The sequence below is a fragment of the Pleurodeles waltl genome, chromosome 1_2 (genome assembly GCF_031143425.1).
Source record: "Pleurodeles waltl isolate 20211129_DDA chromosome 1_2, aPleWal1.hap1.20221129, whole genome shotgun sequence".
NCBI classification, from domain to species: Eukaryota; Metazoa; Chordata; class Amphibia; order Caudata; family Salamandridae; genus Pleurodeles; species Pleurodeles waltl.
In genome coordinates, this window is record NC_090437.1 from 85670161 (window position 1) to 85692064 (window position 21904).

Consider the following 21904-nt stretch of genomic DNA (forward strand, 5'->3'; position numbering starts at 1 on the left):
GATACCTCTTTTTCACTCCTCATATTTCAGCAAATGAATTGCTGTATACCCAGTATAGAATGAAAACCAACTGCAGGGTGCACCTCATTTATTGGCTCTGGGTACCTAGGGTTCTTGATGAACCTATAAGCCCTTTATATCCCCGCAACCAGAAGAGTCCAGCTGACAAAACGGTATATTGCTTTCAGAAATCTGACATCGCAGGAAAAAGTTACAGAGTAAAACATAAAGAAAAATGGCTGTTGTTTTCAGCTCAATTTCAATATTTTTTTATTTCAGCTGTTATTTTCTGTAGGAAAACCTTGTAGGATCTACACAAATGACCCGTTGCTGAATTCAGAATTTTGTCTAGTTTTCAGAAATGTTTAGCTTTCCGGGATCCAGCATTGGTTTCACACCCATTCCTGTCACTAACTGGAAGGAGGTTGAAAGCACCAAAAATAGTAAAAATGGGGTATGTCCCAGTAAAATGCCAAATTTGTGTTGGAAAATGTGGTTTTATGATTCAAGTCTGCCCGTTCCTGAAAGGTGGGAAGATAGTGATTTCAGCACCAGAAACCCTTTGTTGATGGCATTTTCAGGGAAAAAACCACAAGCCTTCTTCGGCGGCCCTTTTATCCCATTTTTTTGGAAAAAACTAAATTTTCACTGTATTTTGGCTATTTTCTTGGTCTCCTCCAGGGTAAACCACAAACTCTGGGTACCATTAGAATCCCTAGGATGTTGGAAAAAAAGGATGCAAATTTGGCGTGGTTAGCTTATGTGGACAAAAAGTTATGAAGCCCTAAGCGTGAACTACTCCAAATAGCCAAAAAAGGGCTCAGCACTGGGGGGGAAAAGGCCCAGCAGCTAAGGGGTTAAACTTGAGGAGAGAATCGTGCGTCTTGCCGATTCGAGTGTCACCATGTAAAACGCCAAGAAATGGTAGTACACAATGAATATCAAAGTCAAATAATCATTAAACGAATCGCACGTCTTGCCGATTCGTAAACCACGATGTAAATGCCAAGAAATAACAGCTCACAATGAATAACAAGTTCAAAGTACAATGAAACGAATCGCGCGTCTTTTGCCGATTCTTAAGCCACCATGTAAATGTCAAGAAATGGTAGCGCGCAAAGTAATCTGTTTATCATTAAAGAATTAAAGAATTAAGACAAGAATATGAAAGTTCTCGATAATGGCGTCGGGAGGCCAGCCCAACCACCGTCTTTTCCGCCTAGAACAAGGATCACCAATGAAGAATGAAGGGCAGAGGCCTGGAAGACAGAAGCTCAGGAAGTAGCTGCTGCTCTGCACCGGGACCTCTGAATAGTGAGCACTTGGAGCTGGGCTGGCTCCCTTTTATAGAGTCTTGGCCCAGCCCACAACCACACCCAGGCATGCTGCAGGGAAAGTCTCTGGAAGGCCCTGGAAAGGGACCACACCCTAACACTCTGAAAGCCTGCAGCAATACATTGCAAATGAACAGTATTTGTAAACACATTAAAAATAAGTCTTCATGATTAAACTCTGCAATGCAAAAGGTTAAACAACAACATATCAGCACAATGCATAAATTACGTTGTTTTGAGAGTGCTGGGTTTTTGTATTCTAGTCGCCAATAGAGCGCGCACTGCCCTGGTGTTGACAATAACAGTGAATGTTATCAGAGGATAGATAAGCAATACTATTTGGATTTATACAATAGATATTGGGACAATCTTAAAGAATGGTACAACAATTGATTAATTGAATGGAAGGAGATGCATTTTTCTAGAAAATGATACCCTACGGCAAACACCTTATATTTATTACCTAAGATACGCAAGGATAGCATGAATCCCCCACAACAACCAACAATACCATTAAAAAAAGCCTACAGAAGAACACTTTAACCTATGCTGATTATTTTTCATTCACTTTTGTACAGGATTTGGCATCTCATGTAGGAGATACCAAGGATTTTACTGTCAAAATCCAAAATATCAATTGGGAATCATCTTATATGTTCGTATCTTTTAATGTTGAAAGTCTGTTTACAAGTATTCCACATTCTGATAGGCTTAAAGCGTGTAAATATTTTTTTAGATCAAGGGGGCTTAATCTACTCAAGAACACCCACATGCTCTTAGATATGATACACATTTGTCTAAGTGTGATCATTTTCATATTCAATAATAAATACTTCAAACAATTGCAAGGAACAGCTATGGGAACCTGCTTCGCCCCCTCATACGCCAAATTGGTGGTGGGCTGGTGGAAGGAGCAGGTGCTGGTATGCTGTTGTACTGTTACATAGTATTCTAACTGCTAGGGAAACAGGATGGTTAAGACCATGGATAGGTGTCAACAGATGTGGGCAATGCCTAATGCAAGGCATGAAAATGTAGCCCTAGTAGGAAAGAATTTGAATTGGCATGTATCAAAAAGAAGTGTAAGTACAACAAGCATATTACGTGTTAAATTGATCATGTAATATGTTATCACTTGCCCGTATGGAAAATGGAACATTGAGAGTACCACCTTCCCAGTACAAATTAACCATATACTTGAACACATCAGAGTGCTTATAAATTTTGACACAAACTATAGTACAACCCACCACTTCAGTGGAGCTCACAAAGGTTATTGGAAAATCATGAAATATTTTGGAATTGACTGTGTCACTAAACATCAAAGGGGAGGTGGTACAGTACTGTCCATTCACAGATTGGAATCCAGATACATTTTGGAGGCAGAATTCCATGTCCCCAACAGGGATGAATGCAGATGGAGAATTATTTGTGCACCTATGATAGATTGGTGTGATAATGCACATTTTGATGTTTTGGTTTTACCCCATTTGTTTCTTAGATACTTGAACATAGGTTGATAAGTAAAAAAGCAGACACTGTTGATCTTTATGTCACAACGTGAATTTAAATAATATGGTAGGAATTTGATATTGTGAAATGAAAAGGACTAAAGTTAATGGCTATTTTAGTCGACAGGACACAAATGCTGAAGAGGATTATTTAGACTATTGTGTCACTACTAGTGCATTATTGATAGTTGTGACCACAATTTCAACAGCAATGACATGTACGATTGTAAGTAACAAAAGTATTGAGAATGTAAAAAAAGTTATTAGTTGTAATGTGTGTCCACGGCATTATATTTTCATTATTTTTGTGTTTCTTTTTTTATTTTTGGATGCCTTCACATTATTATGTGTGAAATTTGGATGATTTTTAATAAAGTCCTTTGTCGACGTTTATTTTGCATTAAATGATGGATTCACACATGGATGATCATGTGATCAAGTCCCGGTCAGGGTCGAAATGTGTCATTTTCTTGATGTAATTAAATTGCACTAACAGCAACACGACTGTTTGGTGTGGCTTGCCATTTGTTTTCCTCAAGCAATTTCATGGAGGAAACTTTTGCTGATATTTAGGTTGCATGGAAAAGGCATGCATGGCAAAGGCACGAGTTGCAATGTCATGCATCTCTATCTATACCCTGGTATATCTAATTATATCTAGATTTCATTTAGTACATCTATCCTCGCTTCGCCGTATAACCTTTCCTCTTGCTGTAAATCCTGCTCCATTTTCCCCTCGCTTATTTTCTGGTTCCTGTTAACCCCCTTACTTGGGGGCATATACTGTTGAATTTCTTCCATTTTTTTTGTGGAAAAACATTTTCCTTATTTATGAAATTCTTCAAAATGGAGTTTCTCCTGCATTCATAAAGAGGGCAGTGTTGTTCAGTTTGGATTTTTTCAGGAACGGCATACCACCTCTATATGGGCATTTAACTGACCAAGAAACAAAATATTCCAAACCATCATCCGCTATTGCGAAGCAAAATATTTGAATTGTTGTTTCACTAAATTGCAAACCAAGATAACTAAAACAGAAAAAAAGGGGGACAACCCATCTCATTCTACACCAAGATCCCACTGGGCTTCAAATTCAAAAACAAATTTATTTCTACATACTGTACTTGATCCCAAGGCCAGAGTGGAAATCAAAATCCTCTGTAGGAAAATTGTTCATCCTAGCCCCAAACGACAGGATGCCATAACTCAAGTGATGGCATGGCTGGGTCATTGCAGTTTTCCTTGCTCTGAAACCACCTTCCTTGCCTAAAGCTGCTGGTCAAATGCCTGAGTGTTAGAAAAGCCATTCAGGTCATGCTTGATCCCCCATCACATAACTTAATCATTCCATATCACGTTACATATCCTCCTCCTTTACTATTTAGCTGAGGTTGTCTACTACACAAAAACGTACAAATATATGTTGTTAAACACCATAAAAGACAAGATTAGCTGCTTCATAACACCTTTAACAAATTATGTCGTGGCCTACGAAAGACTGAGAAGGGTCGGTATAAATGTCAATATAAATTTCCACACAAATGTCCTAATTGCAGTTTTTAAAGGACCAGGGAAGCTATAAAATAAAAAGTAAGAATTTGTATGTTGGTAGAAGTTTTAGAATTAGTACTACCGAACAGTGACTTTTTAAAAACGTTGTACTGAAAAACATATGTTACAAAAGAGCTACAGCAAGTGTAGCTCAGGCAAATAGGAGTTTCCGGGACAGTCACAAACGTTTTTATGCTCATAGACATTACAAATGAGTGTTAAACTGGTGTTTCCTCTACTGACTTGGAAAATTGGAAATCTGAATCCTGAATTTACACAGGAAATTGCACTTCTTTAAACCAAAAGTTCACTCAGCAGATGCAAGGTGATGCAAAGTTGTCATGCAAAGCTTAGGTGCACAGGCACAATGGGGCTTAGGGAGGGTGTCCGACCCTGGGGAGGTGCCCCCGCATGAGGAAGTATTGGGGAAATGGAGCATTCCAGGACTTCTTGGGCTACTTTGGGCTCCTTGGGCTGTTTTCTGGGGTATGGGATAAATATACAGATATTTTCTGTCCCCTGCCACTCTTTTATGAGGTGACAAGGTTGCTGGGCATCAGTCAGGGTGAACATGCAAAAAATACAGTACAATTAGACTTTTGCATTAATATGAACCAGTGCACGTTCCATAATGAAGTATTATTAGCCTGCCATAATATTCGAATTTCTAGGTGTATGTTTTCCGAACCTCTGTCTGGAAAAAGCGTTTGTGGGCACTAAAGATTTTCAGAATTCGAATAGAGGAGCAGATTTACATGAGTAAAGGCCTTTTCATAGACTGTTCTGGTATGTAACGGATACGTGTGTAAATTATAACTGCTCTCCGGGTGGAAATTCCCTGAATTAATAGGTGGAAATTCCCTGATCTTAATATACAGTAAACATCTCTAGTGTACTACTGCAGAAAAAATCAGAGAATGGACAATTTACTGATGTATTTCTGTGACTAGTCCTGAGCCTTAGGTGTTTCTCTGGAAGTGGCAAGGCAAAAGATATCAAATACGCAGTGTCTAACATATAGCAAAGAGTAAGAGCAAATAAATGACTTCAGCAAAAAGCAGGAGTGTGTGGAGTTTTTGAATAGTAAAGAAAAGGACACCCTCTCCCCTATTCTTTGGAGACGTACAGGAAGAGCAAAGAAAAAAATCCCATGAAAAAAATAGAAGAAAAAACTTGTTTTGCGCATTTTTCCTATGAGTACTAATTCATATCATTCACATCGTGGACTACACTGGAGTTCAAATAGGGGACACAGTGTACGTGTGGAAATATACGATTTCTGGGAATTCCCAAAAATTTACAAACCTATGCATTTTCGATCAATCAGCCCCTTGGATTTTCGATTCTGTGGTTAAATCAGATTACCTATTTTATGTAAAATAAATAGTAAAAGAAAATAAAGCTTAGGGAGAAGTGTTTTCTCTTTGATCAACAACAGCCAAAGCATATAAACCTACAATAACACTGTCAACACAAAAACATTTTCTGCTTCTGATTAGCTTCCAAAATTGCCTTTAATGCCTTGTGTGTGCGAAAGGCTTTATTCCCTACAGCCGTTAAGGATGTTAAATTTCAATGAAACCAGAAAATTAAGTGATTTGATGCACAAAGGTCATTTGTGGATGCTGATTTGCTAAGACTGTGAAGACCAGTAAAGAAATTTGAAAAATTGAAAGAGTAATATCATCGCTCCGGTTGGGAAGCTGTTGCCAGACCAACCGAAGTCTCAAATATAAGTAATTTTGTACATATTTAAAGGACCCAAAACTTTAGCTATAAATGCATTTAGACAGATCAAACAATGAAGAATGTTGTAGAAGGTTTTGAAATTGAACCATCCCCATCTCTGGGCGAAAGTGGTGGGTCCCTTGCCTTGCCTCCGGGCATACAAGAAGGGGGTAGACCCTATGCACACAATGAAAAGTAACGTGCTCCTGCTGCCTGCAGAGGGGATGAGAGATGAGTACTAGACGTCCAGTGTGAAAAACTGGGAGGTGCAGTAAACTCAGAAGGTGTGTATCAGGGAGGTATGGCATATGTATTGATGTCAAGGCAAACGCCGTAACCACAAATGGTGAGCACATGACCAATCACCGTTCCGATGTGTGGCGGATAGGTCATGGTATGAACTGTGTTGCCTGGTGGTCTCACACCATGATCTCAGATCCTTCTCAGAAGCACCCAGACCCCCCTCTCCGGTGTGGTGAAAGAAGACTGACCCACAAAGAAAGAAAGAGATGCCTGTGTCCCACCTTCCTGCACTCTGGTTGAGCGAAACAGCAGGCCCTGTCATACGGACTCTAATTCTCTGACAAGACTGCTGGATTTGGGGAGGCAGCACCTCTGCATTGCAGGTGACAGAGTCACTTCCTCACCAGTTGGCCGCTGTCGGTCCAACCCTCCTGGCTCACTAGCAGTACCTCACCAAAACCAAACTGGTAAAGGTGATTTGTGGCAGCCTTTCATGGATTCTGAAAACCCCTCAGAGAAATTGTGTTGGAAACAAGCCTTACCCTTTTCTCTCCACATACAAGTCTCTTACACACTCATAGGCAAGAAAAGAGATGCAGGACAGTTTTCAATACATTTATTTGAAAGACTGCAATGTATGATAAAATGCATGAACTGCAATGATTAGGATAACGAGGAATAACAAAATCACGATTGTGAAAATTAGAGATGTAAATATAAACAACCCCAACATATTGTCATAACATGAGTATTCAATTCCTACCTCAAAGCCTAATCTCTAGCCCCTAAGGGGGAGCATGGCGATGTAAGCCAAATCTGTCTATACAGTGTCCATAAGAAGCACACTCCAGCCTTGTTACCTTGGTACAAGGTCAGGCCGCCAGTCTCCAGATCAGGATCCGTGGAGATGCAAAGGTTGAGGTCAGCCGAAAACCAGCATGCAGCATGAATGGAAATTCTGGCTGGAACCCACTTTAATGCCCTTTGTCCTACAAGAAGTTTTTATAGGGGACATGTTTATGTTCATGCACAGAAGCCTGAGCGGGTATGTACCTAAGCAATGGACTCTTTACACAGGGTTGGGGCCAGCAATACAAAATATTATTCTGTGTGCCTCGCATTCCATTCTTGTGATCCAGAGGAAAAGAAAATGATGCAAATTATATCATCCATAGCACTGATAATACCGCTCTTGCATAATAGCGACTGATAATGAAATTAACATGATACCACTAAAGATATTAGAAAAATAAAATGAACAAAAACAACAGTGAACGATAACTGGGTAAAAGGGCACAGGCTGCAAGTCTAAGCTAAGCTATCACTGTGCCCAAGCAACTAACTAAAATGAACCTGCAACAGCCCTGTGTACGTACCCCTACCCAGGGTCCAGTAGACTCCAGAGTGACCCTGAAGAGAACACTCCATGGATTACTTCTGAATGAAGGCTTTAATCTTGAAGAAGGACTGGTTGAATTCCCAAAAACTGACCTGCAATATCAGGTGCCTGCAAAATCCACGCAACTCACACATTCTTCTAGATAAACTGTGGATGCTGATAACCCCATAAACTGACAAGGACAGATGGGGGCCTGGTGAATGGCAAATTTATACTCTTGAAGCCTTGTGAGGAATGGCAGTTCATAGCAGAGCATTATGGGGGTCATTCTGACCCCGGCGGGCCAGGGTTGGCGGGAGCACCGCCAACAAGCTGGCGGTGCCCCGCAGGGCATTCTGACCGTGGCGGTTCAGCCGCGGTCAGAAAGGGAAAACCGGCGGTCTCCCGCCGGTTTTCTGCTGCCCTGTAGAATCCTCCATGGCGGCGCAGCTCGCTGCGCCGCCATGGGGATTCTGACACCCCATACCGCCATCCTGTTCCTGGCGGCTCTGCCGTCAGGAACAGGATGGCGGTATGGGGTGTCGTGGGGCCCCCGTAAGAGGGCCCCACTTTGTATTTCAGTGTCTGCTTTGCAGACACTGAAATACGCAACGGGTGCCACTGCACCCGTCGCACCTTCCCACTCCGCCGGCTCAATTCTGAGCCGGCGTCCTAGTGGGAAGGCTGTTTTGCACTGGGCTGGCGGGCGGCCTTTTGGCGGTCGCCCGCCAGCCCAGTGCAAAACCCAAAATACCCTCAGCGGTCTTTCGACCGCGGAGCGGTATTTTGGAGGGGGGAACTCTGGCGGGCGGCCTCCGCCGCCCGCCAGGGTGAGAATCACCCCCTATGTTTTTACTTCAGGATCCTTGTGGAAGAAAGCAGGCTTCCACAGGGCACTACTATATTATTGCACCCGTTGAGTTCAACAGAGTAGAGAAGAATCATGCAGAGAAGTGATCTGGGGTGCCATCTTTTCAACAAAGTAATTAATTCTGTTCTTTCATTAAAACAATCTGCTAAAACCTACTCTTTCCCACAGGGCATAAATATACAAAGTTATTTTGCCCTGTGGGATGTGCCTTCTTTGCATTGCTTATGTAAATGACATGGCCACTGCATAACCCCCCAGAAACAAGAAACCTCAACTTTGGGGGGGTTTGAACTTTCTGCCATCTTTGAATATCCTAAAAATTGAGCAACGATTACTACTTTGACTAGTTTACCTATACCTTCTTGCAAGTAACTTTGTTAATTGAAAATGCTTATAGAGCCAAAAGGTCATTGTTTCTCTGAATAATTGTAGCAGGAGTTATGAATGAATTTTACGTTAGATTTACTAAGCATTTTACCATTCACAAATGCCAAGAGCCCGTCTTCTAGGCAACGCCTGGGGTGTTTTCTTGGTTTGTAAATACGGCAGTCTATCTCCAGAGACAGTACCAGACGCCAGACTGCAACTGAGAAATGCTGCAGAAAATAAATCCAGCACAAAGGAAAACAACTCAAGACCAGAAAAGGCCTTTCAGCTGATCAGGCAAAGCAGCACGGCAAAGAGCAGGAACTGGAAATAGCGGGGAGTCCAAGAGTCCAGGGAGCAAGCAAGATGCAGAAACAATTGTAAAGTAACTGGGCTCAAAATGGACTCGCCTTTTATAGTGCCAACCTGGAAGTGAGCAAATTCAGAAACATATTAGGCCGTCCGGGATTGGGAATGCACAAAATAATAAACAATCAAATTTAAATATAAGAATACACTGCTCCATCTAGGAATAAATGAAAAGCAATTGTACCGCACAAACTATATGGTGGCCATACTGAGGAAACAGATCCACCCAGTATCAAAATCCGTCATACAGAGAGACCGCCTCATAGTTCCTTGTGTATGCTAACAAGCAACAGAGAAACACAAGATGGCATTGGCCTTGGAAATAATTGTGTCCTAGAGAGCGAGCTCATGGAAGAAGGCAGCATGATGAAAAAGCCATGAATGTGCCTACATAGCCCCACGTCTTTCTACAGTGCAGTTGAGGTAAGTGTAAAAACCCTTATATCAAATGTTCCCATTCAGCATTTGCAAAAGTTAAAGTGCTTTTTCCTATGTCCTACTTCCATTATAGCAGTCAGATATGTTTTTCTGACTTAAAAAATGGGGTATGAATGCATACTGACTCGTTTCCTGAAAGGGGAGTGTTGTAGGCATCCCTTCCAAATAGCAAATTGGTATCTTATATATTAATGCTTTTCAAAATCTGGTTGCAAAATATTTAAAAGTTACAATCATCTTAAAGCAGCTGGTACCTCATTTGCAAACGGGAAGAGGTTCTCTAAGGACCACTTCCCCATTGTGACTGCAAAACAAAAGTTTATTTAGGAGTACTAAGTGGCCCAGGAGACCACTGTCAACTCATCAACTTTAAGAAAAACAGGCTATATTTAAAAAACAAATGTTTACACACTTGCAGGTCACCATTCCTGTGGTTGTCGCTAATAGGATTGAGTTGCAATTAGCAACCTACCTAACAAATATTAGCTAGGTAGGTTAGATTGTGACACACTCCAATTTTGCTTTTTCACAAACCAATATGAGGATACAAAAGGTGGTTCCTGAAAATTATTTTCTGGTCCCAAAAATACTGGCTGCAAATTGTAACCACTGTTTTGTAAACGGATCCAGCTAAAGTACAAGCTTTGTCGGCCACCAATCCCCACAAGATGTTACCATGTTACTTTCATTCCTTGACATGGCCAGTTATTGTTTCAGGTACATACATGACTTTGCCACAATAAGTGCTCCGTTTAGAGACTTAATAAAAAAGAAATGCTTCATTTTACTGGTCAGATGAATGTGAACAAAGTTTTAAGAAAATCAAGCATGCAATTGAGAACGCCACTGAAATGGCCTACTTTTATCTGAAGATTCATACAGAGGTTGTTGTTGAAGCAAGCCCGATCGGGCTGGGAACAATCGTTGTCCATCACAATGGACACCCAAATGCTCGAAGGCATACTGTGGCATATGCAAGCAGAAGTTGTCACAAACTGAACGTACATACTCATAACCTGAGAAAGAACGTTTAGCAGTGGTGTGGGCTGGAGAATATTTCCATGTATTCCTTTATGGAAAACCTTTCACTTTTGAAACCAATCATCAAGCATTGCTTACCATCTTTGGCAATCCAAAAGCCAAGATGCCTCCTAGAATTGAACACTGGGGTTTGTGACTAGAGGAATGTGACTACACTATTGTGCATTGACCAGGAAAAGGTCCAAATCCTGCTACCTACTTTTCGCGAGTGCCAGTACAGTGTCATGGTACCCCTTCCAAAGCGGCAGGAGCCTACATTAACTTCATTGTAAAGTCCATTGCACCTTTGAAGAAAATTATTACTACAATGAGCAAAGATAGTGACATGTTGATACTAAAATACATTAATGCACATCAATCCTGGAAACAGCACACTTGACCTCTCACACATGACAGCAAATATCTGAAGATCAAAAATGTGAAAGATGTCAGGGAGACCAGATCCTCGGGGTCTGTGCACGTTCCCAACATGCCCACCACTAGACAGCTCCAAAACTCTGATAGAAAAATCACAGAGCCTGAGAGAGTCCAAGCGGGGGAAAAGGGGATTAGGATGGGAACAGCTGGGAAGGAGACCTGTAGGAAGCAAAAGGTTAAACCACACAATATCAAGATTTTATCACATTGCTTTTCACTAGACTATGATTCTAAGCATTGTCATACTGTAACCATGGATAACTTAAGAAAGGACTATAACTAGGCCTCAAGACGTCTGGGTACCTGGGAAGTAATCAAGAATGGTTAATACAACTTTTCATATGAACTTTTCATAAAATGTCATGTATTGTCTAGGAATATAAGAACCTTCTAGAATTAAGTTTCCAGAACAAACATTGTCTTTCTACATGAGGACAAAAAGTAATCTGAACATCCCCTGGAAAACAATAGGAATTGTACTAAGGACTTAATATGCACATATAATGTAACGTCTTGGATTTTAACACCTTTGCAGAAAATTCAAAAGCCCTGGATAGTTGTGTGCACTTCAGGAAACACTACACATCAAAGTTTTAATTGCCATGAAATGATCATGAAATGATCACGCTCACTGTAAGCGATCTGAACACCTAGGTTTAAATGCGGGAAATGAATTGCGCACACTGTTGATTCCAACAAGTATATGCAAATGCCATGAAATGATCGCGCACTCTGTAAGCGATCTGAACATCACGGTTTGAATGCGGGAATGAATCGCTTGTCTTGCCGATTCCAACAAGAATGTGCAAATGCCATGAAATGATCGCGCACTCTGTAAGCGATCTGAACATCAAGGTTTGAATGCGGAAAAGAATCGCGTGTCTTGCCGATTCCAACAAGAATATGCAAATGCCATGAAATTATCACGCACTCTGTAAACGATCTGAACATCAAAGTTTGAATGCGGGACTGAATCGCGCGTCTTGCCGATTCCAACAAGAATATGCAAATGCCATGAAATGATCGCGCACTCTGTAAGCGATCCGAACATCAAGGTTTGAATGCGGGAAATGAATCGCGCATCTTGCCGATTCAAATGCCACCATGCAAGTGCCAGGAAATGGTAGCGCACAATGATTATCAAGGGTTAAATGCTAGGAATGAATTGCGCGTCTTGCCGATTCGAATGCCACCATGCAAATGCCAAGAAATGGTCGCGCACAATGATTATCAAGAGTTGAATGCAAGGAATGAATCACGCGTCTTGTCGATTCGAATGCCACCATGCAAATGCCAAGAAATGGTAGCGCACAATGAGTATCAAGAATTAAATGCAAGGAATGAATCGCACGTCTTGCCGATTCGAAAGTCAATATGGAAATGTCAAGAAATGGTCGCGCACACTGTTGCCAACCCGAATCTCAAAAGTCAAATGCCAAGAATGAATCGCGCATCTTGCCGATTCGAATATCAACATGTAAATGCCAGAACCCACGAGCACATTCACACGCACAAGGAAAAATCTTTCAACATGAAAACTAGGCCAAAAAACTCAAATGCCTTTGAAAGCCCGACCTCCGTCTTACCGCCCTATTCAAGGATCACCAATACAATGAAGGGCAAGGCCTGGAAAGGTCAAAGTAGGCCTCCGGAACAGGAGCTCAGGAAGTTGCTGCTGATCTGCACCGGGACCTCTGAATAGTGAGCACGTGGAGCTGGGCTGGCTCCCTTATATAGAGTCTGGCCCAGCCCACAAACCACACCCAGTCATGCTGCAGGGAAAGCTTCTAGAAGGTCCTAGAAAGGGACCACACCCTAACACACTCAGTAAGCCTGCAGCAATACATTGCAAATTAACAATTATTGCAAACATCAATAATAGTGTTTTTCAAGGTGAAAGGCTGCAATGCAAAAGGTTAACATACTGCATATAAATAAAATGCATGAATTAGGTCCTTGCATAAAGGTTGGGTTTTTGCATTTTAGTCGCCCATAGAGCGCGCACTGCCCTGATGATGACAAAAGACCAACTGTCCTCTACTCTAAAAGGTATTGTCTTATGGGGTTGAGAACTGTCATACCAGAGAGTCTGCAACAAGTAATTGAAATGGTCAAATCTTGATGAGAGAGTTGAAAGAGAGTTGAAGATCTATCATTTGTGCAATTGATTATCTTCCAAAATCGCTCAACATACCTTAAACATGTTAGATTTACCAAAATGGGAGAAAATCACTGTTGATTTCTTTGCCCCTCTTGACAATTGACATCCCCTGATGGTGATCATCGATGAATAAAAATGTTCAATTAGTAGATAATATCTCATTGATTAAACAAGAAAGAGTCATTGAGAGGTTAGATGGCAATTTTGCAATATTGTGTGTTCCTTCATTTTTAAGTATACAATGTCCCACATTTAAACAGTCAACAATTCAGAGACTTTCTTAGTCATCTCAATGTAAAACATCAGAAAATCACACCTCTTTGGCCAAAAGCAAATGGCATTGTTGGAGCTTTATAAGCACATTTAAAAAGCCTTGTCCGGCGTGATAAATTGGAGAAGCTTGATAAGAAGTCAGCTCTATATGCTACTCTTCGAGCTTACGGTTGACTCCTCATTTAACAACTGGCAAAAAACCTACCACATTGATGTTCAGGAGAGCCATGACAATGCAGTTACCACAACAGACCAACAGGAGAGCTACAAAAGATTGTGAACTTCGCCGAACAGACTTGTGCTTGGGTGGTGGGTCAGAGCTCCACAACAATTTATAGAGGAGTTGTATATATATATGCACCAAATTGTATTTTTTATTTAACAAGGAAGGAGATATAGTGTCTTGTGAGTTTGCAATGACAGGACACTTTTGGTTGCTGATGGACTCCGTAGAACTGTGATATAAGTGTCTGGGTGTGGTGAATAGATTTCATGTTTAGATTGTTGAGTTTGCTGTTACATACAGAGCAATGAAGATGTGTAAGACCAAGCTCCATGTGTGGGGTATTCATTTATGAGTAGCCAGGCTAAGGAGGAAGCTACACTGTTCTCCATATAAGGCCTGAGTTCTAATATCCATGTAATTTATTCTCTATGAAATGGTTGGGTAATTCTTGGATGAAGAGCTGGGTAGAGAGGAAGGTTGTTTATGAGGAGATTTCCCCAGATATCCATTGTTTAGCCAGACTCCTCTGGAAGCTAGGCTTTCAAAGGGGCCTCTTTGCTATAGTCTCTCCAAGGGGTTATTGTTTTCTTCTCCACACCCAGGAGAAGCAAATGTCTGGGAGTTGGCAGTAATTTAATAATATGCAACTGGGTTGTCTGTGGTGCTTCAGGAATACATTGACTTTTTCAGAAAAAGGGTATGTTTCTTTTGGCTCACCTCGCGGCAAGGCAGATCTACTTTTTGGTAACTTTTGTATTTGAGTGAACCTTGTCAGACACACCACCACTTAGTCACAAGAGAATATTCTGCACCAATCACCAAGAGCTTTGGAAGGTGCACCTCATTTGCAAAGTTATCCCAGTCCTCTAATGTTACACAGTTAGGCTATACCATGAAATGCAGGACACAAAGGAAAATAGCATTTACCTCCCCCAAAAAACTGGAATGTAGTTATGTATGCATCATATGCTACCATTTTTAACTGATTCTTTATTTTCACACAGTTGATACATGTAAACAATAGAGTTTTTACCTTGCAAGAAAGTAAAAATGTGATGAAGTTGAATTTTTAAGTTATTGATAATCTCCATACAAAATAGTTCTATGGTTTGTTTCAAGGAATTACATTATTTTAATCATTCAAAATATTAGGAGCAGCTATATATAGGCCCTCATTCTGACCTTGGCGGTCTTTTCGCAAGACCGCCGAGTTACCGCCGCGGTGAAGACCGCCGACCGCGGCGGTATGCCGCTGTGCGCATTCTGACCGCTGGGAGCGTTCCGCCGGAAAACCGCCAGCAGCCACACTGGCGGTCGGCGGGAAAGTGGAGACTGGTCAACCTCCACCGCCACGCCAGCAGAACACCGCCCACAGAATTACGACCCACATTTCTGTGTGGCGGTCTTCTGTTGGCGGTCTTCTGTTGGCGGTCACCTCCCCATGGCTCCCGTCGCCTCCCGGAGGACCAACGCACAAGGTAAGTTGACCGTCCGTGAGGGGAGGGGGTGGGGGGGTGTTGTGTGATGTGGGCGTGCATGGGGGTGTGCGTGTGAGTGTGTAGAGGGGGTGTGTGAGTGCGTGTATGCGGGCGGGGGGTGCTGCTGTGTCTATGGGTAATGTGTGCTGTTCGGCAGGTGCGCATGTCTGCATGTATGTGTGCGGGTATGTGTCCCCGTTGTGTATGTGTGTGTAGGGGGTGTGTATATGTGCATGTTGGGGGTGTGTGCATGTCGGGGTGCATGTATGTGCATGTCGGGGTGGGGGTGGGGAGGGGGTTCGTACCACCTCTGGGGGGTGGCAGGGGGGTGGAGGGTGTGGGGGGAGGACTCGGGTGGGTAGTGGGGGGTGGGGGAGACCCCTATCAGTGCCAGGGAAGGAATTCCCTGGCCCCGATAGTGCTTACCGCCATGGTTCGCACGGCGGTTCCCGCCCGCAAGAAACCGCGGCGGTAGGCAGGGTCATAATACCCTTGGCGGTCTTGGGACGACCGCCGGGCCGGAGTGCGCAAACTCCAGCCCCGCGGTCATGACCGCCGTGGCGGTCGGAGTGGAGAAGTGGCGGTCGGTCGCGGCGGGGACCGCCGCGGTCAGAATGCCATTTTTAATACCGCCGGTCTGTTCGCGGTCCGACCGCCGTCTCTCCGCCGACCGCCAGGGTCAGAATGAGGGCCATAATGTTTAAGATATGGAGCAGAAAAAGGAATAGACTGGTTAAGTATAATTCTATGCCCCCAAATAACCTATTAATAAGCATTTACTCATTTTGTTCTGCTTTGTTTTAGTTTAAATCATAATATTTCGGTCACAGATCTTAAAAGCAGAAAATCATCAACAGTTATGCAGTACTACATATTTAAAAATACTTCAAAGGATGTATATAAAAATAAAAATAAAAGATTTTAAAAGTTCATAAATGTGACATGTTATAAAGTGCTGAGAGTGTATTTGTTTGACGACATTAAAAAAGAGGCAATGAAAATTGCAAATTAGGAATCGTAGTAATGACAAATATAATAACTTTCAAAGATCCTTAAAATAGTCAATACCATCTTAGGCAGGGATTTAACCAGAAAATTGTAACAAAATACAGAAGTAGCTCAATCAGGGTGCACCACGATGAAGAATCTCAGATCTGATAGGCCAGACACTTTCAAACTATTTCGCAATTGAAAATACTACGAGGGATAGAGTATTAGTCCTGAAGATTCTTAATGTGACCCACAACTGTCGAACACCTAGATTCCTGCACAAGGGCACTATCCAATGCTTGCACTGTCTAGAAAATGCTGAGCAGAAAAACTAAATATGCTCATCGGTCTTCTGTGCACTATGGCAGATTTGACAGTGTTTGCTTCTTTCCATATGGCCCTTCCACTTGGTAGTGAAACTTGCAAGCGGGAGGGCACCTAATCTAAGTTGGATGTTAAGAATCAATTCCTTCATGAATAAAGTGACTGTCACAGCGCATGGTGCACCCCTGAGCTGTCTTTCTAACTAGAAAGCAAAATCTTTGGGTTAGTTAACTCATTTGAGCATCTGGGGCCAGGTTTTTTAGTTCATTTTCCTGGTATCAGCAGTCTGAAAACAGCCACTGTGATGGTCAGGAAGGGAGGGGAAACCTATTAAACTTTGATTGCAGCTTTCGTGCTCATTGTCTTACAAGTCTGTACTCAGCCTACCAGGAAATCCTTTGGCTGCTGCCTCCCATGGGGCACAACTGTGGGACCATGGTAAAAGGGAGCACCAGAAAACAGGCTTCTGAAGGTCTGCTGCACCTTGGTCAAGACTAGGCTGGCTCACTGTACCACTGCATGGAAAATTAAACCTGGAGGATATTGGATTAATGCAGGGTCTCAAGCCTCTTATTTTCTGGTTAGGTTGAGGTCTAATTCTCTGACTGCAGTACACAAACAACATATGTATGAGGATCTTCCACTAGTAGGACCATCAGAACTTCCCTGGTTTCAGTATTTTGAATTCCAGCATATTTATAGAAGGGCCTCTTTAAGTGTGTTCTTGGTAGATTCTGTGAAATTCTAAGCTTACCAGGAAAAAGAAAGACTCATTTATCAGTGCAGGCATCTGTGATGACCTTGCTTGATACTTTTTGGCAACAAAGTGTTGCTGTGGCAGAAGACCTTATTTGGAAGAACTGCCCTTTCTCCTGTTGAAGAGGTTGTTCTTCATGCTCAGGCTGGGGTTCTATGCTTTTGCACTACTGACTACTTGTTGTAAAATTAGTCTTTGTTGTTTCGATTCTGCATGTACAGTAAATGTGATAGAGCATCTCAAAAGACCTAATTTTTTCTCGACTGCTCATTACGCAAACTGAGAGTCTGCAGTGGCCAATGCCTTTTGTTCAAAATTATGATGGTAGGAGAGTGAAAGGAACTTTATCCTTTTTGTGTGCTACGGAAAGAAATGACGCAGTCTTCTCAGTTGCAACATATTTGTGGAATGCATGGGGAATTAGATGTAAGAGCTGCCCGTTTTAGGATGTGCACAAATAAGTATTTTTGAATCTTTATTTTATGACCTCATTCAACCAATTATATACCCTTTGGGAATTCTGGTTGTGTATCATCGCACAGATACTTACAAATATTTGGGATGTACGATCACATTGTTGTGTTAACATTTTACTGTTGCTTTATTTTACATGGTTTCAATGTTATTTTATTGTTACTTTATACCCAGGAGCGGCTCACGTGGCTGGAGCTCTGTGGGGCAGGGGTGCAGAGAAAAAAATAATTACAAAATAATAAATTTAAAAAACTTACCTGCTTTGCTCCTACGCCGTGCTCCTCTCCCGTTGCCACTGCAGGCATGGGCTCCCAGCCTGCCCTGCGCCAATCCTGGCACGATTGGCTCAGAGCGCCCAGCCAGGGTGCTCCCAGGCAGACTGAGAGCCTGAGCAGGTTCTTTCAAGCCTAGCAACTGTGTTGCTGGGCTGGAGAGAGCCCAGTGCGCATGTGTGTTTGGCAGAGTTTATTATCCTTTCCATGTAAAAGGATTTGCAGCGGTTGCGGCTGGCGGGGGGAGCGATGCTCCACCGCCCATACGGAGGAGCCGCGCCTGTGTATACCGTACTGGTATTGTTAAGTATTGTAGTACCCAGGAGTGCTTAACAAAATTGCTAACTTACTGATTAGTAAAATAGGTGAAGCCATGGAAAAAGAGCTGTTGTCGGTTACATAGGTTGTCCTTCCAATTTGTCACTAGCAATAATTTATGGACTATGATTACCTGATCTAGCACATTTCTTTTTTGCTCAATTTCATTTTAAATTTTGTGTTTCTCCAGTGTGTAATTGTTTCTCACAGAATATGGTGAGCACACCATGAGAGCTGTGTCAACTGCTTACCAACAGGCGATGTTTTTGAAACCCTGACACTTTTCTGTCTTTTAAATTGGATTCGCCTGATTTCATCCTCCAAATGCTGGTTTTCGATCTCAAGGGTTAGGAGCTCCATGTTCATATCACGCTTTGCTGGGACGTGCACTTCTAAGAGAGCAAGAAAGCAAAAAACCTTCAGACAAACTCTTAATTTAAAAACAACTCTCAACAGGCACAATTATTGTAATGTATGTTTTCAGAATGATGATGATAACAGACAAATGACAGCTGTTTTAATAATACAAACGGATGACTTGCATGTGTAAATTTTGCCTCAAACTAAGTCCCAGACTTAAGAGGGCTTAGCGCCATTCTAACGCCACATTAGTGTAATTTTTTTAACTAATGTGGTGCTAGAAGGCCAAAAACGCTGCGCCATATTTACAAATTAGTGCAATGCATGCATTGCGCCACTTTGCTACCCTTTGTGCTACAATATGCCTGTGCCAGATTTCCTTGCGCCATTTTTTTCGGCACTTTCAATGCCTTCCTAGAGCCGGCATTAAAAGGAGGCTTCCATTGGTTTCAAAGGGCCTCTGGGTGCTTTGCAAGATTAGCATCAAAATTGACGCTAATCCTGCAAAGCTCCTGACTAGCCTAAAAACTCTGACGCTAGTACCCCTAACTATTGCCATGGTGCGCCGTATTTTAAATACAGCGCATCATGGTGGTGTTAGGGGGGTGCTAAGGGGTGCAAGAAAAGTGCTGCTGCATCAGGTGCAGCGACACTTTTCATTAATCTGTCCCTACATATTTTAGGTCAGTCTTGCAGGCGTGTTTTTGCATGAAGTCGCAGACATTCATTTGACTGTACCTTTAGAACACAAAATTATAAAAGCTTATTTCAGGTGAAGTTTTAAAAAAACAATAATATTTATCGCCCTAATTGATAAATCATTTTTAAAATGCTTTCTGCACTGACATTTAAAAATCCATATATATCTTTAATAAAAGTCACCCTGGCCAAGTACGTGCCATCCTCTCCCTAAAGAAACAAGATGGTGATGTTAGAACCACAGTGGGCTTTGGTTTTTATATTTAGCTTGTTTTATCTTAAAAGACTGAAAGGAAATGATGAACATGCATTGGTTTACATCAAACATTGTGGGTATGTCTGTATTTTGGTACAAGAAACGGCACAAACATTGATACGATTGCTGCAATTTGGGCAATTCAAAATGGATTGAATGGAAAAAATGCGGTTAACTTTTGGGTCACTATTTATTTCAACACCTGGCTAACTTTTCATTCTTCACTGTTCATATATTTCAATACTTAGCCATGCATGTACGTCATATTTTTGGCAGGTGATTTGGACATTTTTTCAGACAGGTGTCCCTTGCATTCACCATACATGCGTTTTGCTGAGAGTTGTGTGTGATGAAGCCTTACATGGCTTTGGTAGGCTTCCATGGGTGCCATGCTTCTCAAAACTATTAACATGTTAGGGATGGGAGGCACTTTTGATTGAAACTTGCTACAAACAAAATCTTCTGCGTTTCACAGAAGGTTCTTTGCTCGCACAGGAAAACACGACCCTTCCAAAGACGCCTTGCCGCATTTCCTAAAGGCAATAATGGTACTTGTCCTAACACGTAGGCATGTAACTATAGGTCTCAATTTCAGTGCGGTTACAGTGGTTGCAATCTTCCATTGCTTGGACTCAATTTTTAAAAATACTTTTGCTAAATGTGGCCAGTTGCTATTCCACATGTGAAAACTAGTGTTTTACTAAAATTGGAACCTTAGCTCCAGACATTTTAACATTGCTGAAGGAAGGAGGCATGGCAGTCACATTTCTCCATGGTTGTTTGCACTTTATATAAAGTCACTGGCAATTAGATTCCTGACTCAGAATTTGACTTGATGACCTGAATATGTAAAAGTTCCAAAATAAAGACAGGACTGTATACGCACCATGGGCCAAATTTACAAGAAACTGGTGCATCAGTACTGAGGCGTCAGTTTGCTTGCGTTGCCCCTCTCCTACCTGACACCATATATGCGATGTATTTATAATGTGGTGCACCATGGTGGCCATTAGGCCAATAGCGTCAGAATTTTTGACACAATTGAGGCGATTTGCTCCACTAGCTTCAAAAATGTTGACGCTATTGAAGCAAAATGCAAAGAGACCCATGCGTTGCTATGGGTGTAGATTTTACTGCGCCATTTTTGCAGCCCTCCTAATGCCAGAAAGCCCCTCCTTGCATACATTATACAAAATGTTGATGCTAGTGGAGCAAATTGCAAGGAAGCCCATAGGTTTCTATGGGTTTAGATTTCACTGCGCCATTTTTGTGGACTTTCTATCACTGGAACGCCCCCTTTGCATATATCATGCCTGACGCAGGCATAATGTGGCGCAAGGGGTCACAAAGTGGCGCAATGCAAGCATTGTGCCACTTTGTAAATATTATGTGGTGAAAATTGCCTCCCTGAGCCACATTAGCATACAAAAATTACGCTAGTGTGGCACTATGGCCTTATAAATCTGGCCCCATGTGTGCGCTGTATTTATAATACGGCGCACCATGGCGGTCATTAGGCCAATAGCATCAGAATTGTTAACGTTATTAGTCCCATAGGTTTCTATGGGTGTCTCATTTTAACGTCTGCTCTGAGCAGACGTTACAAATGATGCCAAAAATGGTGAAGTGAAATCTTGTAGATTTCACTGCACCACCCTGCTCAACACCTCTATCACCACTGCAACATTTCCTGACGCCTGGAAACACACCGAAATAAGGTAAATACTCAAAAAAACCTCAGTGGACCCCAACAAACCCAAAACCTACCAGTCAATCTCCCTGCTCCCATTCCCAGCAAAGGAACTGGAAAAGATTATCAACAAGCAACTCATGACATACCTGGCGCAGAACCAGATCCTTGATGCCTCCCAATCCGGCTTCCACAGCAATCACAGCACTGAAAAACTGCCCTGAATGCAGCCATTATTGACATCCAAACCCTCTGCAAATGAAGAGAAACAGCAACTTCGATCTCCTTGACCTCTCAGCAGCCTTCAATACCATATCCCACCACATTCTGACTGAAAAATCCTACCACATCGGCATCAAGGGGGATGCACTCAGATGGA

The 21904-nt window shown here is 42.2% G+C and overlaps 1 protein-coding gene across 1 annotated transcript in view; it reads right to left on the reverse strand.

Annotated features, from left to right (window-relative positions):
- Positions 1-21904, reverse strand: part of LOC138297076 (coiled-coil domain-containing protein 17-like) — a 327301-nt gene that overhangs the window by 99942 nt on the left and 205455 nt on the right. Inside the window, exon 7 of the mRNA XM_069236583.1 lies at positions 18772-18912. Within this exon, the coding sequence (XP_069092684.1) occupies positions 18772-18912 (141 nt within the window). The remainder of the gene's footprint in view (positions 1-18771; positions 18913-21904) is intronic.